The following is a 21,529-nucleotide window of genomic DNA, read 5'->3' on the forward strand; positions in this document are numbered from 1 at the left end:
TAACAACGGGAGTGACGTGATAGTTAACTGGCGAAGTCTGTTCCCGAACAGTGTAGGGTCCGATAAAACGGCACTGAAATTTTTCGCATAAGCCAGGAGCGCGAACTGGAGTCCACAGCAACACTTCGTCTCCAGGATGGAAGGAAACGACACGGTGGGATGCGTCATAGCGAGTTTTGCGGTCTTATTGACTGGCGTCGGTGTTGAGGCGGGCGCATTGGCGACACCGGGCAATGCGCGAAACAAACTGCTTACACATTGATGTGGACGAGGGCACGGGGACACCAAAGGAAAGAAACGTCGAGGATAGTGATCGGCTGACGACCATCCACAAGGAAAGAGGGCGAGTACCCCGTAGTGCGTTGGACGGCCGTGTTGTATGCGAAAGTGACGAATGAGAGAATGGCATCCCAATTGGTGTGGTCAGGGTTCATGTACATTGATATCATGTCGGACAGCGTGCGATGAAAGCGCTCTGTGAGGCCATTAGTTTGAGGGTGGTAGCTGGAAGTCGTCTTATGGATGATATTGGACGCGTGGAGAACATCGTCGAGTAGTTCAGACAGAAAGGTCCAGCCGCGGTCACTCAAAAGGACACGCGGGGCTCCGTGCCGTAAAAAGATGGCTTCCAAGAAAAAGGCTGCAACCTCCGCTGCGGAACCTGAAGGTAGTGCGGTTGTTTTAGCGTACCGTGTCAAGTGGTCTACAGCTGTGACAATCCATCGTTTACCGCCAGCCGATAAGGGTAGTGGTCCATACAGGTCGATACGAACGACTGCGAAAGGAGCTTCAGGACACGGTACAGGTTGGCAGCAGTCCAGCCGGAGGTTAGGTCAGTCGTTTGCGGTGTTGGCAGAGAGAACAGGAAGCCACGTATTTTGCGACGCGTGTTGCAAGTCCAGGCGAAGAGAAGCGGCTGCGGAATTCGCTCATTGGTTTTATGGAAACCAAAGTGACCGGCTGTGGGATCGTCGTGAAAGGTCTCCAGTATCTAGGCCCGAAGTGATCGGGGAACGACAGGAACCCAACGGTGTCTTTCGGGATGAAACACGTACCGGTATAGCATCGAATTTTCGATCTTGAAGTTCTTCAACTGCCGACGGAGCCGAGCGTTAGGTGTGCGAGATGATCCGCGAATACGTTCCATCACGGAGCGGCAGTAGGAGTCACTACGTTGGCAAGATGCATGCTGGATGGGAGCCGGTCGAGAGCTGCGAGCGAAGGAAATGCAGGAGACACGTCCTGTGGTTTGCTCATGGAAGGTGGTAAACGGGCAGCGTTTGAAGACGGTGGTAGGGGACAACGAGAGAGAGCATCGGCATCCAGGTGTTTCTTTCCAGACTTACAAGTGACGTCGAAGTCGTATTCTTGTAAACGAAGTATCCAACTGCCGAGGCGTCCCGTTAAATTCTTTAGCGTCGCCAACCAGCACAAGGCGTGGTGATCAGTAACGACCGTAAAGTGGTGGCCGCGCAGATAAGGCCGAAATTTTTGGACGGAACAAACAACGGTGAGACACTCTTGCTCGGTAATCGTATAATTTTTCTCTGCAGCTGTTAGGGTGCGACTTACGTATGCGACCACAAGTTCTTCTGAATTTTGCTGACGTGGCAGAAGAACAGCGCCGATACCGTGGTCACTGGTGTCAGTATTTAGAAGAGTGGGTGCGGTGTTGTCGAAATGACAAAGCACAAGTTCGGGCGTGAGGGCACGCTTGAGGGCGTCAAAAGCAGTTTGGCATTCGTCCGACCATACGTAGGGAGCTCCAGAAGGAAGTAGTTGATGGAGCGGCGCCGCAATGGTGGCAAAGTTAAGTATGAAGCGCTGGAAATACGAAGCTAGGCCAAGGAAGCTACGCAAGTCTTTGGCGCGTTGAGGCCTGGGGAAGCGGAGGACAGCGGTAATCTTATCGGGGTCAGGTCGAATGCCCTCCTTGCTGACAAGGTGTCCGAGTACTTTAATGGTTTTGCTGGCAAAGGGGGCACTTTCTTGTATTCAGCTGAAGACCAGCAGCTGAGAGGCATGTTAGGACTTCGTCGAGGCGCTGCAAGTGCTGATGGAAGGTGGACGAAAATATGACGATATCGTCAAGGTAGCATAAGCAAGTCTTCCACTTTAGGCCCCGCAGTACAGTGTCAATCATCCGCTCAAATGTAGCGGGAGCATTACACAGGCCGAAAGGCATTACGTTAAATTCGTAAAGTCCATTGGATGTGGCAAAGTCAGTTTTTTCCTTGTCTGCTTAGGTTCTTAACACAACGTCGCTTTATGCATTGAAGCACAAAATTAACTGGAACGCCAATGCATTTCTCCGCAAAGTTCGGGAATTAATATCTCGAAACTGGTGTCGTCATGAGAATTAATTCCAAGTGGATCCGCCTTGCGAATTCCATGGCTACAATTTGTAAATTGCAATATGGATCATCAGGTAATTAGCTAAAAACTTAATTAGTGAATTTCTGTTAATTAGTCGATTATGCATTTCAATTTTTTGTGCAAGTAATGTCCGCCGCTTTGAGTAGACCAGCTCATTAACTAGAATTGGGCTATCTGCCACAGGCAACCTTACATAAATTTTGAAAGTGTTCGCTGAAACACCCTGTATATATACATATATAGGCAATAGCTAATTAAAAAAACGAGGTTGGTGGCGCAACCCACCTCCCCGTTTCAAAGGGGATACTCATAGCATCTAGAGTTACTGTATAGGTTACTGTATAGGTGTATTGGTATAGCGTTACTGCAATTCTATTCAGTGAACCAAGTCAAAGTCCGGTTAGCCGTCCAATGCCACCCAAGTTCCAGAAGTCCAAGGGACATTAGCCCACACCTAAAGCACAGTAACTTAAATTGGAAGAAAAAGGAACATTGTATTGCATGAGTTTCTGTGCAGCAGGCAACATAGACTAGCGCGTTCTCAACTACCTCATGACTCTACAGAGTTTGCTATAAATATATTCAGTATGGCGTTCCCATAACATGTGTTCATGAAACAAAACACAAAGTTTTTCAAGCGAATCTTGTTACAACGCACAGATTTCGGTGGTGTGCATGTACCCACTAAATTATCACCATCAGCATTGGCTCGAGCGTCGTCGTCGTCGTCTTCCGCAGCTTCCAGCATAGAATTTCACTTCTGTCGTCGCAATGGGGAGGCCACATTTACGGACATATGAGCCATCGCTCAAGGGGGCATGAGCCATTCATTGCCTTGCGTAATGGACAGATTTAATTTTGAAGCAATTTTATGGAAATCCGTCCAGAATGAACGCGCTCGGGAAAGGGCTCGTCGTCCACGTGCCGATTCTAGTGTGAGGGCTTCCGAAGTCGAGGCGAAACGTCAGCGAAGAGCCGCGGACCCCGAGTTGTGGGAGTGCGATGTTGAGGCCAAACGTCAGCGTCGTCTTGCCCCCCAGGAGCCCGACGACGGTGGTGCACGCCTCGGCAACGCTAGTGCCAACTTCCCCGGTGCGACGGCCAGGTTTCAAGGCGATTTTCTCAACCGGAACTTCGGAGCCAGCTGCAGTGCGTGTGACCGCTTGTGCTTCGAGCACAACGTGGTACTTGTGAGTGCAGTTCGTTCGGAGGAACACCGAAGAAACACACGACAAGCTTCGCTTACCTCCATTTCCTCGACAGGGAAGGGGCTACTGATTTTTTTCGTGTGTGCGAAGAAATTTCAATATTACCTTTAAGATTTAGTGAGACAGATCGCGTGAAAAAATTTACTCCATCTCCCGCTAAAGGGAACCATGTGTGGATGCGAAGCAGCGGGGAGATGGTTAGCTTGAGCGGGAGATGGTTTCGCGACAGCGTCCCGAGCGCTCATAGCGGCGCTGCACAGGAGAGAGAACGAGGCGCGCGCGCTCCGTCATTTTCATACCGCGGAACTACCGTGGCGCCCCCAGCGGAGTATGCAGCTGTCTCACCACCTGTCGTGCTAGCCGCTCCGGATTCCTAGAGGAGAGAAAGGGGGAGCGTAGGAGAGGAGAGAGAGGGGGAGGGGACGCGCATGCGCTGTGGGGGTGTTGGACGCCGCGGGAGGGACGCACAAAGCCCCCGTCATAAGCTGCTTCGCAATCTAAAAGAAAGAACTGCTTTTGTTCTCCCGCCTACCTGGGTAGCCCGTGGTCGATTGGGTAGCACATCAGGCTGCTGTGCTGAAGCAACATGGTTCGAAACCAACTTGGTTCACTGAGTATCTTTCAGCGAATCTTTCACGCCGACTTGGGTCACTCTACATGCGGGATTGGGTAGGGACCGCTGTTCAATGAAACTCTTTGACGCCGACTGGGAGCGCCGGTTACTCGGTCTGTTCAATGAACCTATTAGATGCCAACCGGGGGTACTGTTTATTTGCCAGTATATGTGTGCAGCTCTTCAATGAACGTCTTTGACGCCAAGATGGGTAGTTAGGTATGTGCCACGGGGAATGTTCCGCTCTACAGTGATGAAAAAGATCCCTTAAATTTTTCAAGTGTTGAGTCGCATCAATTCCACGTCAGAGTGTCTCCTCAAGGACAGCAACCCGACGCTTTCCACGTCTTTCACGCCAGTGCTTTAGCGAGCTGCGCCATGAATGCATTTTGTTTATATTGAAGAGCGGTACAGATGTGACGCTCTTCAATGAAGCTCTCGCCAACTTTGGTCGCTGAGTATGTACCACTGGGTGTGCGGCAAGCGAGGGAACATTTGTCAGCAGGCATCGGCGCGCCTCGTCTCGGAGGCCACGCGCAGACTTCTCGCCACTAGATGGCGCGGCGTGTCCAGAAAGACGTGCGACAGAGGAGTTCGATTGCCGCGTTTCTAAACGTTCGCATGCACTGGCGCGCCATGTATTTCAGAGGCCACACGCATACTTCGCGTAGGCGGTGCTAGGCGGCGCCAAGTGTTCTTAGGGAAACGAGTCCCGCTGCAGTGCACGCCTCATACATAACTCGTTTCAACGGTGACAATACGCTGTGTCGCTATGTTGATTCAATGCTAAACGCATTACCGCTGACAGTCACCGTGAGATGGGCTCTGCCAATTGTTTTTTCAACCAACCTTCGACCCATTCCCAACCCACGACCAGTGGGGGGCAGCAATGGCTGGGTCGGAGCTGCGCCGGCTGGTAAGACGGGCACGGCAGGCAGCTGCTGCTGTAGGACTTGAGGAGCCTACCTACCGCCGTGCGAAGAAGCTTCAGTGCTCGTTTTCTTTTGTGGAGAAATAAATGTTTTCTATTACTACTATCACTACTACTCTTGGAATGTGAGAAGTGTTATTTATTTACTATTTGCAAATAACGCAGTCATCAGTGAAAAATGAATTTTGGAAGGGACATTAGTATTACGTCAGTATGTATTACCAGAAATTAGCGACAAATTTGCCGTGTCACGTGCACCAGCACGTCTCCTCCAGGGTTGCTAGTATGGTGACACAAGCAGCTAGAACGTGTGAGTTTCCATGCGTACGTGAAAAATAAGGAATACGCACTGTGACGGCAGCAGCGTGGACTTCAGGAAGCTCTAGCGCGCAAGCATTTCGTTCAGCTCTCGAAAAAAAGACACCGTCTTGTCTAGTATAATCCATCAACGATTTCTGCTGACGGTTATCCGCTCAAACAACCAACTATGAGCACATACCGCACACAATTCAACCTCAACTCTATGGGATGCCTTAGAACACCATGACAGCTTTCTCTCGGAACGACAGTATATTATTTTAAAAAAAGCATGCCGTTCCAAGCATCCTCTTCTGAAGAAAATCGCTCATGTGCATTGTTTTTCACTTGTTTCAGATGCCCACTTCCTCATTGGCACCACGGACAAGCCAGATGGATCGGGCACAATTATTCCAGTCGACAGGTAAACAATTAACTTTCCATGTCACAGCACATGGTTCTTCACGATTGTTCGCTGTAACCACCTGTTTCTGAACACAGCCAGTTTTGCAGCAGAGATAACTTTTTTTTGGCAATACAATAATACTGGTCGTGAATAATATCTATCCCATAACTTGCAAACAAGGGTGTTGGCATTGCAATTCTTGTGTTCTGACAAACCCTTCCTTCCGTACTGGACGAACATTTTTTTATCTCGACTGACTTGAACAACATGTGCTCCAACAGCAGATAATGTTTTAATAATTCGAGAAGAAAACGTTATTCGCCACTGATCAATTAACTCCAGTGTCTTAAACAAATGGGTTCAACGCGTGCGGTAGAGAGCGCCGCACGCGTGATGCAAAAGTCCCGACGGCAGCAAGTTGTTGGTTTTTCATATCCTTTCGTCACCTAAACTTTATTGCATATTTGACCCTAATCTACAATTGCCTATACAATTACAGCTAGGAATTTAACTGTAGACATTTTCTTCAGGTTAGCGGAACTACAACGGGAACAAAGATTGCGCCTAACTATATGCAAATATCCTTATGATATCACTTCAAGAGCCTTTCCTTGTATCCCTGCCATTTAAGCCTATAATTTATAAAAGATTCCTGGACGACTTCTTTTTCATTTGGGCAACATGACGATACAAGTCTTACAACATTCATATCAGATATCAATTATATGCGTTCATCCACTCATTCACACAGAGTTAATTATTCGAAATGAACTATAAGTTCTCTCTGCACAACATTGAATAAAAAGCCGACCGACTGCCAACAGTACCTGCAGTTCAAGAGTAGACAAGCATTCCCTACTCACAAGATCATAGATATCGCCGTATTTGCTCCGCCGTTATGCGTTTGACAGCCAAAGCGGAAAGCGCGAAGAAGCCTCGATCCGTATCCCGGAAACCAATGTGCACGATGCCATTGGGAAAGCGCGAGCGCTGGACAGAAAGTAAATTTAGGCTGGCCCGACCACACGTCTTGATGAAAATCAAAGAAACCGTATTCTGACCCATTTACCAGCTTTACGTCACGTTGAGATCATTTTGTCTAAGCATTGTATTATTATACAACAGAGCAGTCATTCGTCCTCCATCTTTACACATCTGCCGCGAGTGGTGTGCCGTCGCGGGAGGAACTTGAGGTATTTCCTGAATAGCTCCAAAACATCTGTAACGGAAACGACCTCTTCGGGCTGCCAGCCATGTAATAAACCACATTGCAAAGTGTGCAAACCTGTCCACGCCTGACACTGCTCAGGCAACATTTACTGACTTCACCTTCAAAATCAGAGATGATCTCAACTGTGGCCGTAGCAATTTGGTCTACATGTTGCACTGTGACGTCTGTGACATGAAATACATTATTCGGACGAAAACGTGATTCAGACTGCGCTTCAATAACCACAAAGCACAAAAAGCATCGCTTGTCGCAAGCCAATGAGAACGCGGGATTATGAGAGAACGGAGTGGTTAGGGATGGATACGGTCACGGTGTAAAGGCTGTTTCACATGCTGCGACTGCACTGCGACTGATCGCAGGCGTCGCAGTGCGATTTTTAGAGGGCTCATTTCATGCTACTGCGATTTCAAGGATGCGGCTGATGCGACCCCGAGAGTTGTTTGCTGCCAGGTTTTGTGGCAAACGCCGCATGATTTTGCAAATGTAATGAAAAAAAGTCTGTGCGTTATGATATAATGGCCCTGTATTTATTGGGATCACATAATACGCGTGTTTTCTAATTTAAAAGCGATGTGAAATGTAAATTTGTTTTGGAGCACGCAACAGCAGCTTGAAGTTCATTCAGTGCGCGGAGAAATGGCTGTGGTTCACAGCTGTTCAAAGCTGGTCGTTGAGCGCGGTATGTTGTCTCATGTGCCTTCTATGTCGGGGTCGTTCTGCCTGTGCTACAAAAAATTAGAAGATGACCGATCAACAAGCCCGTATAGCTACCCGCATCGGAATTCGGCTGCAGTGATGTCCTCATGTCCGCGCAGTGAGATCCTCGCGCTACCTGTGCTTATAGTGTCAGCCCCTAAAGAAATCGTGTTTTTAAATTGCTCATAATTGCGCATAAGCGGTGACTGCTCCTAGCTATATTCTTACTCCGAAGGCAGCAGCAAGCACCAACCCGAAAGCCCACGTCTTGCCCCTCAAGGAAGCCGCAAATGAGCTTTGTGTGGTTACTGGACGTGGAATGGAATTTGTGTTGTGAACTTCAATCTTAGCGCTCGCCTGGCTAGTTCACCGCGCGCGTGTGCTGTAATTATGTATTGGAATCATCTCTGAATATTTCGGAAGGCGTAAAAGCCGGACCACAAGCTTTTGGGGAGCTGCAGTCACTTCTTTACGTAGTATCATAGCATTTTAAGACATGGGCGTCGTCTACTTTCTCGTCATGTGTCTCGCGCTGTCAGTAGGTATATATACTGTGAATCTGTACCAAGAAGCTCAAGTCCATATGCTGCAGTACGTAGTGCGTCGGCGTAGCCCCACGGCAAACATGAAGTACGTTGTTGGGAGTATATTTATTTGTTTGTGGAAAGCGTAAAACAGGAAGCTATCATTGCCAATCTGCTACCAATCTCGTTGACATACGTGTGTTTCTACTTGCTTCAGCACATTATCTTAAAGTGGGGCTGAAAACCACAGAATACCAAATGTGCAACTGGGGCGGATATTATGGTTCCTTCATCATCATCATCATCATCATCAGCCTATATTTATGTCCACTGCAGGACGAAGACCTCTCCCTGCGATCTCCAATTACCCCTGTCTTGCGCTAGCTGTTTCCAACTTGCGCCTGCGAATTTCCTAACTTCATCACTCCACCTAGTTTTCTGCCGTCCTCGACTGCGCTTACCTTCTCTTGGTACCATTCTGTAACCCTAATGGTCCACCGGTTATCCATCCTACGCATTACATGGCCTGCCCAGCTCCATTTCTTCCGCTTAATGTCAACTAGAATATCGGCTATCCCTGTTTGTTTTCTGATACACACCGCTCTCTTCCTGTCTCTTAACGTTAGGCGTAACATTTTTGTTCCATCGCTCTTCGTGCGGTACCAATCTCTTAGGCTAGTCATGTAGTTAACCTATATTAGATAAATGTTAGACAGTGCTAATAGGAGCCATTTCAAGTTAGATTAATAGACCAAAATAAGAAAGTGCAAGGAAAGCCTCAAGGTACAATCTAATCTGGTATTCCCTGACGGACTGTATTAGCAAAATGTTTATTGCCTGCATTGACCCAATGCTCAAAACAGGGGAGGCTGATTCCTTTTCTTGCTGTTGAAAACCTGCTTGAGTGTCAACAGCATAGCACAAATTGTTGTGAGGGAAATTGTTAAACGTTGACAAGCTTTTATATGTGATTTCATCATTAACAACAATGGAATGAGACATCTGTGCATTTTGCCTAAGCGCATCTGTACGGCCCCTGGGGTGTTTTTATAGGCAGACCGCCTGCAGTGCTCACACATGCACTCTTTTCTACTTGGAAGAATCGCGACCATGTGATGGGGACGCCTCGTGGACATCCTGTACCATCTATGTATGTCCAAATGATTACACTGTTTTTGCCCACTTTTCCAGTGCGACTCCTGGACCTTGTATTAATGTTTTTTAACATATATTATTACAGCGAAGGCATGTGGCTAGGCTTCCGTGCATTTTTCAACTCCGTGAGCAAAAACTCAGGTGCCGAATTTGATGTAAGATTGCGTAATTCTAAGCGAAACCTTACACTCCTCATCACTTGGAAATTCATTTTGAGTAAATTAGTTATTAATAGGCACCATTTTCAATATAAGTAGTGTCTCTGATAGATAATAAAGGTTTCTCAAATATTTACTGCTGTGCGGCCGCGTCGGCCATGTCTACGTTCACACCGCCCTCTTTGTCGTCGTTCCAAGCTCGTGCGTGCCTATTTCCTTCCGCTCTTCCGGGGCGGTGGGGCCGTCGTGCGTTGTCGGCAAGACAAGCTGCCGTTCTCCATTTTGAATGTCACTTCTCTCGTCGTAATGTGGAGGCCGCGTATAGTGCGCACTCCCGGGTAGCAGCGCGCCTACGAATAGCGACGGCGAGAACAGTTGCGAGAATTCAATCGGCGGCGGCAAGCACCGGTGAAGATCATTCCCGAGGGGCATGTAAGACAACGCAAGTCGAGTGCTCTGCGTCGTGTGCTAAACAGCTTCGCCGGTCATCCATCTTCACAAAGTGGAATGACAGATTTTTCTGCTTGTGAGGGGCGTGAAACGGGGAAAGCCTACACGCACTATATATATATATATATATATATATATATAGTATACGAGAAGAAAGGGAACCGAGGGGCCCAACTTTTATTATTCATATCATAAGAAGCCAACAAACGATGACAGCAAGGACAACATAGGGGAAATTACTTGTACTTACTACTTGAATTAAAGAAATGATAAATTAATGGAAAATGAAAATGGTTGAAAAAACAACTGTCCGCAGGTGGGGAACGAACCCACGTCTTCGCATTACGCGCGCGATGCTCTCACCATTGAGCTACCGCGCAGTCGTTTTCCCATCCACTTTCTGGGGTATTTATGCTTTACAACTAGAATTAACCCTTGGAGTGTTAGCCAGCGCCACCACCCACAAACCTAAGCGGCGGATGTAGGAGCTCAATGGTGTAGCTCAATGGTGAGAGCATCGCACGCGTAATGCGAAGACGTGGGTTCGTTCCCCACCTGCGGACATTTGTTTTTTCAACCGTTTTCATTTCCATTAATTTATCATTTCTTTATTTCAATTAGTAAGTACAATTAATTTATGTTGTCCTTGGTGTCATTGTTTGTTGGCTTCTTATGATACGAATAATAAAAATCATGCCCCTCGGTTCACTTTCTTCTCGTTCATTACATAACGAGGGCTGGAATCCGGCAACATTGATGCCTTCAGGTAGCATATGTGGGTTTATTGACCAGTTGCCATCATTCAAAAAGATCACGTGCTCGTGACGCCTGCGGCAGAAAGGATGTTCCACATCCGCCGCTTAGGTTTGTGGGTGGTGGCGCTGGCTAACACTCCCAGGGATAATTCTAGTCGTAAAACATAAATACCCCAGAAAGTGGATGGGAAAACGGCTCCGTGGTAGCTCAATGGTGAGAGCATCGCACGCGTAATGCGAAGACGTGGGTTCGTTCCCCACCTGCGGACATTTGTTTTTTCAACCGTTTTCATTTCCATTAATTTATCATTTCTTTATTTCAATTAGTAAGTTCAAATAATTTCCCCTATGTTGTCCTTGGTGTCATTGTTTGTTGGCTTCTTATTTACAGCGAAGGCATGTGCATATAACCAGGCGCGTAGCCAGGCGGCTGCCCCCCCCCCAAAAAAAAAAAAAATTTTGATCTTTTCATGCCCATGTCCTACGGCGCTGAGTACACTGACTGAACAGGCCGCCGCGTATACTACCCAGAGCATCACAAAAGAGTGGAGTACGCCGCACCTGACAGTGTGCCTCAATGATGATGATGATGAAAATGTATTTATTGGAGGATGGCTCGAAGGCCTATTATGTGGAATAGGAAGGGGAAAATGTGCCTCAATAAAACGAACATTTCCACTCTGTCTTTTTTTATTTTTGGCTCTGAGTAAAGCTGTTTGAATTTTATTAATGAAGTCTATTGAGACGAATCGTCCGCATAAAAATATTATACTATTAGGAAGATTCATCGCAAAAGTAAAAATATGAAATTATTAATAAAATAGTATTTAAAAACTGACATAATTTACATACTGCGATTTTTGCCGAAAATAATTACAGAAAAATAGGCGCTTTCCTCAAATAGTGTAAGCCTTCAGCAAGTGCCCCCCGAAAAAGATTCCTGGCGACGGGCCTGATGTATACATATACCTATTGTAATGAACAAGGACGCCTTGGCAGAGGCAGCAGCATTGCCAACAGCGTCACGTGCCGCAGAAGCTCGAGCTTGGAGGCTGTCCTCGGTGAAGCACCCGTCGTGGGCCCTTCGTGTGATAAACGTCCTTTATAATTGGTGGACGTGCTGGGTCCCCTTCAGCTCTATCACCCTGTAACTTCGCATTCGGACGCTACCTTCCACCATGCCAGATGCCGATCAGCAGACGCTCCCGTCACCGCCCGTCCTCTGCGCTGGCACTATTAGCCACTACCATCTTCGGCGGGACGGACGACAACGACATTGAGGATTGGCTTGCGTCCTACAAGCGCTCATAACAAATGCGGCGACTCGACTAAGCTAACAAACGTCGTTCTTTTTTTTTTTTTTATTGTGCGGTGTTGCCAATCTGCTTCAAAAACCATGAGGTGGATTTTCGAACGTGGTCTACGTTCAAGACAGCATTCACAGAAATATTTGACCGTCCCGCCGTCTGCAAAGTCTGAGCCGAGCAGCGTTTGCGCACACGCGCATGGGACACGGTTTACGTAGAGGACGTCGTCGATCTGTGCAGAACAGAAGAAAAAAGAAGTATCTCGTTCACAAAGTTTAAGTGGAACGGGGAAATAGTAAAGGCAACAGAGCAAATCGAACAAGTCTTAAAGTTGACATGTTCCACTTAAACGAAGAAAAAATTAAGAAAAAATGAAGAGACCGCGATTTCTCATACCCATATTGTTCGCAAAAAGGCCGGATCCACATAAAGATGAGGTTCGTTCCAGTAAAAATATGTGGAACGTCAGTTTTACCTGGAAGCTATGAGTAACTGGATTAAGAGTGTGTAAACGCGTCAACGCCACTATGTCGAAAGCGGACCGAATTAAGCTCATCATGAAATGAATTGATGATGATGCCTTCGAAATGCTACTGGCGAAGAACGCGAGCACTGTTCCCATCTTATCACCCTCTGTCAGAGCTATACGACGAGCTACGCAAGCAGCGAGCTTTGACGTGGCCTCCTCCTATACAACGGATGCGTCGATCTCCAGCCTAGCCATTGGTTCCGACCAATTAAGCGTCGCTGATCACATAAATTAAGGACTTTGTCCGCGAAGAAGTCGCACGACAGATGTTCCTGGTACCCTTCACCAAGGTGCCTGCCAGACGTTTGCCATCCACTCTGCACAACGTCATTGAAGGGGAAGACACACTGCCGGTTGCTCCCTAGCAGCTGCGTGTGGGCGCTCCGCTCACTTATGCTGCGGTAGCTGCCAGGCCACGCATAGAGCCAGCACCACCTTTTGAGCAGCCCGTGCGCCGCCCTCCTCTTCACGTCTCTTGGGTCGGCCCTCCTGTTGCCAACCCGTGGCGCACGCACGACAATCGGCCTGATATGCTTTGCATGTAAGTATCCCAGACACGTGGCAAGGTTCTGCCGCCGTGTGCAAACAATCGACAATGAGCTACGGGTGCCTCGTCACCCGGTCGACCCCAATGCACACTACACTCTATCGCCGTCGCCGGTCGCTTTCACCGATGCGTCGGCGGCCCGTATCTAACGACCAGGGAAACTAGACCACGCAGGTTCCCGAGGCAAGGACTGCGCAAGTTTCGAAATGCCCAAGTCCTCTTTCCTTACTTGCTAATGTTATTGACGGGTTTGCTGAAGGTGTCTCTACAGTCGCTCTTGTTGATACCGGCGCAGCTGTTTCTGTTATGGATGTTACATTTTTCCGCTCACTCTGTAAGGTCACGACGCCTCTTTCTGGATTGTCACTTTCGATTGCACATGCTCAACGCATTGAACCAACCGCAGCGTGTACAGTCCGTGTGATCGTGTGATGAATCAAGACGTTATGTACACCCGTGAGCAAAATTATACGGACCAGGGGTTGCGCGATAAAGCCCAATTTTTTCTCTGCATGTGAACGCAACTTGAAATTGAGGACTGCAGTACAAACTTAGCATTGGAAACTTTTCAGTTTACTCGTCAATTCCAGTTTATGCTTGTTAATTACGAAGAAATTCAGTTTTTTTGGCAACCCTGTGGTCCGTATACTTTTGCTCACGGGTATACACTATAGAGTTTGTAGTTATCTCATCGTGCTCCCACGCAATTATTCTAGGATGGGATTTTCTCTTTCCATAACGCTGTAATCGATTGCGCTCGTGCTGAGGTTGAATTCACCCAACTCAGTGACCTCTCCTTCATTGATGCTCATTCTTCCACTAAACTTCCCAAGGGAGAAGTGTCGTCAATATACCGCGGGGCTCGTCAGCACTCGTACCAGTCTCATGTGGTGCTATCTCTTATGGAACGGTCTTCTTCACGCCATCCGACCACTTTCTCTGCCTTTCGCTACTGTTGACCTCGCTGCCGGTTGCCGCACACTTCCCATTTATAACCCGCTTTAATCGCCGCTCACATTGCTTCGTCACGAATGCTTGACCACGTCGAGACCGTCGATTCTATGCATTTGTCTCCGTCCCCGATGAGGCGTCCTCTGCTGCCGTCCTTAACCTGAGTGCCCTTTCCACTTCTGACCCAACATCTACGGATGTCTTCAGTCCATTCATCGCCGAGGATCTGACACCTTCGCAGCGATTCAGCTTCTTACCATTCTGCAGCACGTCCGCACTTTCTACTTCACACAAGCATCCTGAGGCCGCACATCAACAGACGAGCACCACATCGACACTGGCCTCACTCACCGCTGCGCCAACGTCCGTATCGCGTATCCGTTACGGAACCCCGCGTCATTGCAGACTAGGCCGACGACATGATCCGTGGAGGCGTGATTAAACCCTCACAGCGCCCGTGGGCTTCTCCCGTGGTACTTGTCACAAATAAGAACAGTTCCATGCGCTTCTGTATAGATTTTTGGCGCTTAAACAAGATCACGATAAAAGATGTTCACCCGCTGCCACGCATTCATGATGCTCTGGACTGCTTACAAGGCGCCGAGTTTTTCTCTTCATTGGACTTTCGGTCAGGCTACTGGCAGGTCCCGATGGCGGAGGCCGATCGCCCAAAAACTGCCATTGTTAAGCCAGATGGTCTAAATGAGTTCACCGTCATGCCTTTCGGACTTTGCAACGAGGCCGCTACATTCGAAAGGATGATGGATCGCGTTATGCGCGGCCTTGAATGGGATATCTGCCTGTGTTACCTTGAGGACATCGTGGTGTTAGCGCCTGATTTCGGAACACAGCTGCGCCGCCTTCAGCACGTACTGAGTTCCTTGAAAAACGCCGGTCTGCAGCTAAATCTCAAGAAATGTCGCTTTGCTGCACGAAAGTTGACAATCCTCGGCCACGTTGTGTCCAAGGACGGCATTCTTGCGGAGTGCGAGAAATTACGTGCCGTCTCTGCATTTCCTAATCCTACTACACTGAAAGAACCTCTCGGTTTCATCGGCTTGTGCTCTTATTTCCGGCGTTTTGTTCCAAATTTTGCATCGATCCTATCACTCCTCACACAACTGCTTCGTGGCGCCAAAGACCTCTCATCCTGGCCCCCTGCCTGTGACCATGCGTTTACCACCTTGCACTGTCTTCTCACGACGCCACCTATTCTTCGCCATTTTGACCCTCAAGCTCATTCCGAAGTACATACCGACGAAAGTGGTGTAGGCCTTAGAGGTGTGCTTGCACAGCGTCATCCTTGCCACGCAGAATACGTCGTGGATTATGCGAGCCGCACGGGGACCAAGGCGGAGGGCAATTACAGTGTCACGGAAAAGGAGTGCTTGGCCATTGTCTGGGCGCTTGGCAAGTTTCGCCCTTAATTATATGGCCGCTCTTTTGACGTAGTGACCGACCACCATGCGCTGTGTTGGCTTTCGAATTTAAAAGACCCATCTGGCCGCCTCGCTTGCTGCGCCCTGCGAATCCAGAAGTACGACATACGCGTGGTGTGTCGTTCCGGACGAAATAATTCCGTCGCTGACGCTCTATCCCGCTCACCACTCTCGCCAGAGGTCACTCGTGAGTCCCCCCTGTGAGTCCCCCCTGTGCGCACGTTGTCGTCCCTTGACTTTGACACCGTTGCTGCCGAACAACACAATGACCCCTATACTGCATCCTTTTCGACCTTCTCTCAGATACCTCAACAGTTCCGGCCTCTCGAACACTTCGGCACCAAGTTCCTCATTTTGCGGTCCGTGATCAACTCCTGTACCGACGCAACTATGTCCCAGAGGAACGTACATGGTTGCTCTTCCTCCCGAGAGCCTTGAGATCAGGGATCCTCTTTCCACTCGAACCACGTGTGGCTACGCCGGCGTTTTCAAGATGTACGAACGACTTCGGCACCGCTACTATAATGGCGTGAAATGTACACCTTCGTTCGGAACTTCGTCCGTTCTTGCCGTGAATGTCAGCGTTGCAAATCTTCATCGCACCTCTCCGCCGGTGAACTCCAACCCCTTCCATGCTCATCTCAACCCTTTGATCGTGTCCGTGTCGATCTGTATGGGCCACTTTGCTCGACTGCCTCCGGCAACCGCTGGATTGTAGTTGCCGTCGACCACTTAACAGGCTATGCTTTCTGTGGGTCCAGTTGGTGCATACTGACAATTTTTTTAGGCGGAAACAAGAGACGCGGCAAAAAGCCTGTGTCCTGTCCTATGTTCGAACTTCCTTTTGTGCCGTCACTATTGTTTGCGCCTAAAAAATTGTCAAGGCTATGCAGAGACCGCTGCCCTCCGGGCCGCTACAGCGCAGGAAGTCGCCACCATTATAGTGCGCCGTTTTGTGCTTCGTCATGGAGGCCCTCGTGAACTCCTGGGCGACCGAGGCCGCGTCTTCTTGTCTGAAGTCATTGAAAAATTGCTTGCTGATTGCGCTGTTGTTTATCGCACATGCACCGCCTATCACCCACAGACCAATGGTACCACGGAACGCTTAAATCGCACGCTTGGGGACATGCTCGCTATGTACATCGCATCCGACCACTCCAATTGGGACCTAGTTCTTCCATTCGTCTCCTCCGCCTACATTACCGCAATGCAAGGTACTACCGGTGTCTCCTCTTTCTGTCTTATTTACTGCCGTCATCCTTCCCATACAATCGATATCATTATGCCCTACCACCCAGACCCGTCAGAATGCCTGCCAATCTTGGACGCCGCCAGACAAGCTGAAGAATATCGTCATTTTACCCGCCGCTTCACTTAGGACGACCAAAACCACCAAAAATCAAAACAGGGTGCCCAAAACTCGACTCCAACTTTTCTCCCGGGAACCCTCGTTTGGCTGTCCGTACCGAACCGCACACCAGGGCTCGCTTCAAAACTTCTTCCTAAATACAATGGACCACACCGCGATCTGGAGCGAACTTCTCCCGTCAACTACCTTATAGAGCCACTCACGTCGCCGTCTGCCATGCGTCGTCTAACCGCGAAGCCACTCACATCCAGCGGCTCAAGCTCCAGCTTAGATCTAAGCACGGAAGGGGGTAGGTGTCGGGTATAAATGATTGATAACATGTTTGCGTTAAGCACGACATTATTCCCAACTTTCGTGCATGATCGAAACGAGGTGAAATGTATGATGGAGGAAGAATAAGGTCATGTGCAGGGCGGGACTGCAGTATAATTTGTCAAAGAGACATAAGCGAGAGCACTTGCAGCGACAGGCGAGTGACGCAAGCTGTAAAGGCCCTTTCATTAAAGTGACGGGCAGCACGACTGTAGTTTCGGAGAATAATGCGGACAGTTATTTTGGACCAGCTCGAGGGCAGAGGTTAATACGTCAGTGCTGGGGTCCCAGATGAAGTGGCATATTTGAGTTTACTTGGGACTAAAATTTTGTAAAGGAGGAGTTTTTAAGAAAAAGGAACACATGAAAACTTGCGTCGGGGGTATCCTAACGGGCAGTTAGCATTGCTAATTATTTTTCTAATATGAAGAGACCAAGTAAAAGACGAAGTTACGTGAACACCTAGGTACCAGCAGGACGTAACGAATTCGCATGCAGAGTTCTTGATCAAGCAAGAAGCAGCGCAAGTAGTTGTACGCGGCACACGTAATACCTTACATTTAGTTGTGTTGAGCTTCCATCAACCACACCAGCTAGATATAGAGTTGACATTGTTTTGAAGAGTAGTAACATCATTTTGGTCAGTAATTTCTCGGATGACTACACAATCATCGGTGAATAAGAGAATGTTGTAGGACACGCATTGCGGCAAATGATTAATATGTATGGGAAGCAATTCAGAGAGGCCCGAGTACGGAACATTGGGGTACGCCAGAATTAACGGGGCTCAACTACGAATTAAAGGTGTTAGCAGTCAGTTGAAGTCATATCGCGTAATAATTTCGAGTATTTGGCGATACCGCATTATTTGGATGATCGGACAAATGCAGCCAGAAGTCATGTACGTCGCAAGAATGAAGTCGTACGTTGACTCTCGTGGATCCGACGATCCATTTACCTGACCTCTTCTTATTTTATTTTTACTTGTTTTGCATTTACACTTTCGGCATCGGCACGACGCTTCCGGTTATTGTTTGTCCGCCGGACACATTGCTTTTTATTGTTCAGGCAGTATACCATCGCTGGTATGGTTTGGGCGCCTAAGATGGAGCTCTGGAGCGTGAATCACTTCCGATGGTGCAGTGAACATGTTCAGGAATATTTCGCGCCGGTTACAATATGCAGGCATTCTTTTGCCTTCTCCTGTAAATATTGTTTTCCTTGACTAACGAAAAAAAAAACCATAACGCTTTTTTTTTTTCAGTGCCAAACCTCTGACGGCGTATAACAAGAACACCGTCGTGCTCAAGCTGCCAGCAGGAAAGAAAATTACAGACTTTAAGTGGTTCAGCGTTTACTGCAAAAAAGCCCAGGTAAGACCACACATGAATAACGAGCCGACTGCATTAACATACCTTAAAAGGAAGCTTTAGCTAGGGTGATCCTATCTAAATACATGTAAAAGAAGAATTCGTTTTTCTCGACAACCACTGCACCAAATTTGACGATGTTTCTTGCATTTAAAAGAAATAATAAAGATCTAGTGACTGTTCGTTTCAAATTATCTATTAGGTCGTCAATTTTTTATTAAAAATTGCCAAAAACTGTGAACTTTCAGAAAACGAAAATATCAAGTTTACAACTCTAACTCAGCAATTAAAAATGATATCACAATTCTGTGAATTGCACCTAATAGTATGTCTAAAGTGGACAAAATTGATGTATTACAGATGAATCTCAATAAAATTATTAATATGGAAATACAGCTTTTGCAGAACCCATGTACACAACGTAAAAATCACGTAATATATAAATTGACATATCGAACTTGTCCGCTTTGAATGATCTAATGCATGCCGTTTAGACAACTGTGGTATCTATTCTTAATACAGAGCTATTAATTTGTAAACTTCGTGCTTTTATTTTTTTTTTCGAACTTTGGAATTTTTGAAAATTCTTTTAACAAAATTGAAGCCCTAAATCGAAATTCTGCTTGCAACAGTCACTAGAACTTAACTTTCGCTCTCAAATGCAACAAATTTCATTAAAATCGGTCTAGGGGTTATCTCGGAAAAGCGTTTCTGCTTTTTACATGTATTTGAATAGGCCGCGTCGGAGTTGAGCCCGAGCTAAAGCTTCCTCTGAACCAAGCCAGCAGCATGGAAAGTTAGGCTGTGAGTTGACCTCGCGAGCAGGAACATTCCAACAACGCTCGTGCCTTCCGCGAGTAGTGTTGTTACCACAAACATTTTGGTTTCATTTTGCGGACTCTCATATAACAATCGAAATCACTCCGGATTGCATGCTGGGACTGCTATGAAGTCAGTATGGTGGACGCTGCTAATGATCTGTTGTAATCGGTTAAATAAACGGTGTTATGACTCTACGGTGGCGATGAGGATAAAATCATTCAACCGTCCGCCATTCGTAAACATCTGCTGCATCATTGCCGCTGCTTGATCGCTGCAAGTTGGGATCCCACCACGCCAAAGCATGTCTATGCTGCCGTCCTTCCCGCGTCCATGGAGATGCTGCACCTAGCGAACGTAGGTAAAGATATTCGACAACTTCCTGCTCGTATGCAGCATCAAAGATCGAGCTTGATCCAAAGCAATGGTGGCGACCAAGTCTGCGACATTGACGAAGCGCTACCGGCACCTGATGCGACCGATGCCTCGACCACCGCCGCGACGTCGAACCTCCACACGACGGCGGTTGCGCAACTGACCAAATACTTGGACTCGCACTCGAACTACGAATACCAGCGCTAACTATTTTGCCAGAAATTAGCGCTAGTAAAGTGAAGCTACCATAGATGCCTATCACATACGGTTGCGGCAAGTCGCTGTCAGGTGCAAGTTTGCCGATGTCGACGCCGAACTGAAATCACATTTTATCCAAGCGTTTACGTCCACTACGCTTAAAAGGGAAGTGCTTCGCAAACGTTACATGATGCTGGCAGAGCTGCTAAAACCAGTGAAACCGATGACCAACAAGCCAAAGATATGCAGTGTTCTCTCGCAACTCACTCAAATCACCTTTATATTTTTCGCATCAGACTCTTCTTTGTGATTATTTTGCTTTCATACATAGTCATGTCAGTTACGTTATCGCCTCATGGGGGAATACCTATCAGTGCCATCTTTCATCCCTTCACCATTTACAAATTTGGGCTATTCGGATTATTTTTCACTGTTCTCGCGACGGCAGTGCCAATGCCGTCCTTAGCTGTAACAACATCGTGCTATTAATGAATTGATTCGTTTGGATCTAATTGTGTTATTGTATGAGCAAGTAACAAATCAACTTTCTAGTAATTTCATTGATTCTGATCTTTTAATAACTACCAACTCGCCAGGCTTGCTGCTAATAAGTTTTTGCTACTTACGCGTATTATGGTAAATCATCATCCTTCTGTGAGATCACATTATGGAATAATGTAGCTATATCTCGAAAATCCAACGTTACTTTCATTCAGGAATTCAATAAAAGGTTATTTGTGAAATCCTAGATGTACGTACGTCTTTAGTTCTTGTTCTGGATTTGTGTTTGTATATAATCTAATTATATTTCAAGTTCTTTCTTTTCTTGCATTCCACCTTTTTATGTTTTTTTTTATTGTGTTAGGCTTCGTGTTACTTTTTACTTGATGGATTCTAATGTTCGCACTGTTGCTAATCTTTGTAATATTTATATGCAACATTTAACTAGGGTCCCATTGCAGTCTTCTACTTTGGGATCCTCGTTTGTATATTTAATATGCTGTAGTTGACCTGAAATGTAATGATAATAAATTTATAACTAACATACTGTAATCCTACACGTCGACTCGTGCCAAACGCCCCAAATCAAAGCTTGCATGGCCAAGACAATGCTTTTGTTGTGGCGTATACCTGCATCGATTTTCGTCCTCTCCTTCGCACCTTCAACAAGCGTGGCAAACTCAATCATTTCACGCGGAAGCGCAGTCACTGACTCTGCTGCCACGACGGATAACACGACGGTAGGCGAACACGGCACCAAGCAGCCAGGCTTGAAATCCTCGACCCACAAGGGGCGGTATTCTGTAAGAGTCTACCTAATGGACCGATTGACTGCTGCTTGATGTGCAGGAAGGTGCCAGACAGTCTCCTTTCTGCACGTCAAGCAGCAGCCAATCAGCGACAGCCGAAATGGACAGTCCACTAGGTAGACTCTCACAGAATACCGCCCCAGACCTTCTTTTATGGCTCCACACAATTGCCAATCCTGGGTGAATTCCCTGCGGAGCTGATA

General features: G+C 47.3%; 1 protein-coding gene across 1 annotated transcript in view; it reads left to right on the plus strand.

The window, feature by feature from the left end:
• Positions 1 to 21,529, plus strand: part of LOC119455776 (protein Skeletor, isoforms B/C-like) — a gene marked incomplete at its 5' end in the record, with an annotated part of 138,327 nt that overhangs the window by 61,995 nt on the left and 54,803 nt on the right. Inside the window, 2 exons of the mRNA XM_037717238.2 lie at positions 5,783 to 5,849; positions 18,519 to 18,627. Of these exons, the coding sequence (XP_037573166.2) occupies positions 5,783 to 5,849; positions 18,519 to 18,627 (176 nt within the window). The remainder of the gene's footprint in view (positions 1 to 5,782; positions 5,850 to 18,518; positions 18,628 to 21,529) is intronic.

This window comes from Dermacentor silvarum, chromosome 1, assembly GCF_013339745.2.
Source record: "Dermacentor silvarum isolate Dsil-2018 chromosome 1, BIME_Dsil_1.4, whole genome shotgun sequence".
Classification (NCBI taxonomy): Eukaryota; Metazoa; Arthropoda; class Arachnida; order Ixodida; family Ixodidae; genus Dermacentor; species Dermacentor silvarum.